The sequence below is a fragment of the Penaeus japonicus genome, unplaced genomic scaffold (assembly GCF_977035675.1).
Source record: "Penaeus japonicus unplaced genomic scaffold, GWHDUDI00000001_assembly GWHDUDI00000035, whole genome shotgun sequence".
Taxonomy (NCBI): domain Eukaryota; kingdom Metazoa; phylum Arthropoda; class Malacostraca; order Decapoda; family Penaeidae; genus Penaeus; species Penaeus japonicus.
In genome coordinates this window covers 23,794,128-23,799,127 of record NW_028234437.1, presented here as the reverse complement: position 1 = coordinate 23,799,127, position 5,000 = coordinate 23,794,128, and the positions used below count along the sequence as shown (strand labels likewise).

Genomic DNA, 5,000 nt, shown 5'->3' with positions numbered 1-5,000 from the left:
CGTGGGCTCATCTCCCAAGCACTCAAACGTCTGAGTCTTAAATAGAACAGGAAACTGACAGGCTCTGCAGTACTGAGCCAAGATTTTGGCTTCTGCCATAGTTGGGTCACGTTCCTCAGTTGACGAAAGGATTTTCACTACCTTTCTCTGTACCTCCTCCATGCTATGCCGGTTTAGCCTAGGGCGAGCCTCGGCCATGGCGCTCGGATTATAATTCTTGTCGTCTGTTTTCGCGTCACAAATTTTATTATTGATTTCCGGATCTTAATCCTTCTCAAGAATTTGGATAATGAGATTGAATTCATTGCAATGCAACCTACTAGATTCTTCTAGAACATTCTAGAACATTCTTTCAGAACGTATGCATATGCATATATAGACAAATATATCTATATCTATATTCATATCTGTGTGTGTGTCCGGAAATTCGTGTGGTTTGTTTGTTTATATTTGTGTGCCTATTCGTTGGTGTGTGTGTTTTTTTCTCGTTTCTGTGTTTATATGCGTGTGCCTCTACGTTGGTGTTTGTGTGTGCGTGTGTGTGTGTGTGTACGTGCGTGTGTGTGTGTTTTTATCGTTTATTTGTTTATATGTGTCCCCATTCGTTGGTGTGTGTTTGTGTGTTTTTTTTTCTCGTTTCTTTGTTTATATGCGTGTGCCTATTCGTTGGTGTGTGTGTTTGTGTGCGTGTGTGTTTTTTGTTCTCGTTTCTTTGTTTATATGCGTGTGCCCATTCGTTGGTGTGTCTGTGTGCGTGTGTGTGTGTGCGTGTGTGTGTGTGTACGTCCGTGTGTGTTTATTTCTTGTTTATTTGTTTATATGTGTGTGCCTATTCGTTGGTGTGTGTGTGTTTTTTTCTCGTTTATTTGTTTATATGCGTGTGCCCATTCGTTGGTGTGTGTGTGTGTGTGTGTACGTGCGTGTGTGTTTATTTCTTGATTATTTGTTTATATGTGTGTGCCTATTCGTTGGTGTGTGTGTGTGTGTGCGTGTGTGTGTGTGTGTGTGTGTGTACGTGTGTGTGTTTTTCTCTTGTTTATTTGTTTATATGCGTGTGCCTATTCGTTGGTGTATGTGTGTGCGTGTGCGTGCGTGTGTGTATTTTTTTGTTTATTTGTTTATATGTGTGTGCCTATTCGTTAGTATGTGTGTTTGTGTGTGTACATGCGTGTGTGTTTTTTTTCGTTTATTTGTCTATATGTGTGCCCATTCGTTGGTGTGTGTGCGTGTCCGAGCGTGTGTATTTTTTTCTTGTTTATTTGTTTATATCTGTGTGTGTCCGAGAATTCATGTGGTTTGTTTGTTTATATGCGTGTGCCTATTCGTTGGTGTGTGTGTGCGTGTGTGTGTTTTTTTCTCGTTTATTTGTTTATATGTGTCCCCATTCGTTGGTGTGTGTATGTTTTTTTCTCGTTTATTTGTTTATATGCGTGTGCCTATACGTTGGTGTGTGTGTGTGTGTGTGTGCGTGTGCGTGCATGCCTACGTGTGTGTGTGTGTGTGTGTGTACGTGCGTGTGTGTGTTTTTGTCTCGTTTATTTGTTTATATGTGTCTCCATGCGTTGATGTGTGTGTGTTTTTTTTTCTCGTTTCTTTGTTTATATGCGTGTTTATATTTATATTATATATTATTTGTTTATATTCGTTGGTGTGTCTGTTTGCGTGTGCGTACGTTTTTTTTCTTTATTTATTTGCTTTTATGTGTGTGGTTATTCGTTAGTGTGTGTGTGTGTGTACGTGCGTTTTTTTTTTCTCTTATTTATTTGTATATATGCGTGTGCCTATTCGTTGGTGTGTGTGTGTGTGTGTGTGTGTGTGTGTGTGTGTGTGTGTGTGTGTGTGTACATGTGTGTGTTTTTTTTTTTTTTCTTTTTCTTGTTTATTTGATTATATGTGTGTGCCTATTTGTTGGTGTGTGTGTGTCCGTGTGTTTTTTTTTTCTTGTTTATTTGTTTATATCTGTGTGGATATTCGTTGGTGTGTGAGTGTGTGCTTGTGCGTGTGTGTTTTTTTCTTGTTTATTTGTTTATATGTGTGTGGATATTCGTTGGTGTATATGTGTGTGTACATGCTTGTGTTTTTTTTTCTTGTTTATTTGTTTATATGTGTGTGCCTATTCGTTGGGGGTGTGTTTGTGTGTGTGCTATTTTTTTCTTGTTTATTTGCTTATATGTGTCTGGATATTTGTTGGTGTATGTGTGTGTGTACATGCGTGTGTGTTTTTTTCTTGTTTATTTGTTTATATGCATGTGTCCATTCGTTGGTGTTTGTGTGTGTGTGTGTGTGTACGTGTATGTTTTTTCTTGTTTATTTGTTTATATGTGTGTGCCTATTCGTTGGTGTGTGTACGTACGTGTGTGTGAGTGTGTTTTTCTCGTTTATTTGTTTATATGTGTGTGTGTGTGTTTTTTTCTTGTTTATTTGTTTATATGTGTGTGCCTATTCGTTTGTGTGTGTGTACGTGCTTGTGTTTTTTTTTTCTTGTTTATTTGTTGTATGTGTGTGCCTATTCGTTGCTGTGTGTGTATGCATGTGTGTGTACGTGCGTGTGTGTTTTTTCTCGTTTATTTGTTTATATGTGTGTGCCTATTCGTTAGTGTGTGTTTGTGTGTGTTTGTGTTCGAGTGTGTTTGTGTGGGTGTGTGTGTGTGTGTGTATGTGCGTTTGTGTTTTTTCTCGTTTATTTGTTGATATGTGTGTGCCTATTCGTTGATGTGTGTGTGTGCGTGTGCGTGCGTTTGTGTTTTTCGCGTTTATTTGTTTATATGTGTGCGCCTATTCGTTGGTTTGTGTGTGCGTTTGTGTGTGTGTACGTGCGTATGTTTTTTTTTTCTTTTTTCTTCTTTTTTATCTGTTTATATGTGTGTGCCTATTCGTTGGTGTGTGTGTGTGTGTGTATGCGTGTGTGTGTGTGCGTGCGTGTGTGTGTATGTGTGTGTGTGCGTGCGTGTGATTTTTTTCTTGTTTATTTGTTTATATGTGTGTGCCTATTCATTTGTGTGTGTGTGTTTGTGTTCGTGTGTGTACGTGTGTGTTTTTTTCTTGTTTATTTGTTTATATGTGTGTGCCTATTCGGTGTGTGTACATGCTTGGGTGTTTTTTCTTGTTTATTTGTTTATATGTGTGTGCCTATTCGTTGCTGTAGGTGTGCGCGTGTGTGTGTGTACGTGCGTGTGTTTTTTTTCTCTCTTTTATTGTGTGTGGATATTCGTTGGTGTGTGTGTGTTTTTCTCGTTTATTTGTTTATATTCGTTGATGTGTGTGTGTGTGTGTGTGTGTACTTGCATGTGTTTTTTTCTTGTTTATTTATTTATATGTGTGTGCCTATTCGTTGGTGTGTCTGTGTGCGTGTGTGCGTGTGCGTGCGTGTGTGTGTTTTTCTTGTTTATATGTGTGCGTGTTCGTTTGCGTGTGTGTGTGTGTACGTGCGTGTGTGTGTGTGTGTGTGTGCGTTGGTGTGTGTGTTTTTTCTCGTTTATTTGTTTATATGCACGGTTGTGTGTGAACGTGCGTGTGTGTTTTTTTCTCGTTTATTTGTTTATATGTGTGTAGATATTCGTTGGTGTGTATGTGTGTGTGCGTGTGTTTTTTTATCGGTATTTTTTTATATGTTTGTCCCTATTCGTTGGTGTGTGCGGTTGTGTGTGTGTGCGTGCGTGTGTTTTTTTCTCGTTTATTTGTTTATATGTGTGTGCCTATTCGTTGGTATGTGTGTGTGAGTGCGTGAGTATGTGTACGTGCCTGTGTATTTTTATTTTTTATTTGTGTATATGTGTGCCTATTCGTTAGTTTGTGTGCGTGTGCGTGCACGTGTTTTTTCTTGTTTATTTGTTTAAACAAATATATTTGTTTATATATTTGTGTGTGGATATTCGTCGGTGTGTGTGTGTACGTGCGTGTGTTTTTTGTTTTTTTTTCTTGTTTATTTGTTTATATTGTGTGCCTATTCTTTGGTATGTGTGTGTGCGTGTGAGTGTTTTTTTCTTGTTTAATTGTTTATATGTGTGTGGATATTCGTTGGTGTGTGTTTGTGTGTGTGTGCGTGCGTGTTTGTGTTGTATATGTATATATATATATATATATATATATATATATATATATATATATATATATATATATATATATATGTATTTGTATATGTATATATATATATGTATATGTATATATATATATATATTTATATATATATATATATATATATATATATATATATATATATATATAATATATATATATGTTTATCCATATTTTTTTTTTTTCATTTTATGTATATATATTTTTTTTATATTTTTTTTATGATTTTATTTATACACATTTACTTACATTCACATAATAATATGGTATGCTGTTCTATAGGTATGTATATATATATATATATATATATATATATATATATAATATATATATATATACATATATAAATATATATATATATATATATATATATATATATATATATTTATATATATATATATATATACATATATATTCAAATTATACATATACACGTATACTTATATTTAAAAAAAAAAACTACATGGTATTATATGTTCTAAAACATATAAAAGGGTTTGGTTAACCCTCCCTCCCCCCCTCTCAGCCCTCCCCCCGTTTCCAATCCTTGACGTGATGAGGTCATCACATGTTCATACGGAGGTCGCACTGCTTCTGCTGCCTCATGACCTCCTCCAGCTCCGCCAGGCTGCCGCGTTCACTTGGCTGCACGTTCTGGCTCTTCGCATACCAGCGCTGGATCAGCAACGGCATCTGCTCGCCGCCGAACAGCCAGAACAGCAGCTGGCCGAGACTGTATATGTCCGAGTGGCTTCCGCACGGGCCGGACTTCTCGCCGGCGCAGATCTCGGGAGCGTAATGGAGCCGCTCATCCCACTGGATCTGCAGCCTCGGCTCGGTTCCGGCCAGCAGGGTCAAGCCGAAGTCGATGAAGGTCACCTGGGGTCCGGACGCGTTCATCTTGAGGCACACGTTCTGCAGCTTGA

At 37.3% G+C, this 5,000-nt stretch overlaps 1 protein-coding gene across 1 annotated transcript in view; it reads right to left on the bottom strand.

Moving 5' to 3' along the window:
- Positions 1-4,613: 4,613 nt before the first annotated feature.
- Positions 4,614-5,000, bottom strand: part of LOC147467597 (uncharacterized) — a 1,435-nt gene continuing 1,048 nt past the window's right edge. The window contains exon 1 of the mRNA XM_086531298.1: positions 4,614-5,000. This exon is cut by the window's right edge and continues 1,048 nt beyond it. Coding sequence (XP_086387424.1) covers positions 4,639-5,000 — 362 coding nt within the window. The 3' untranslated portion in view covers positions 4,614-4,638.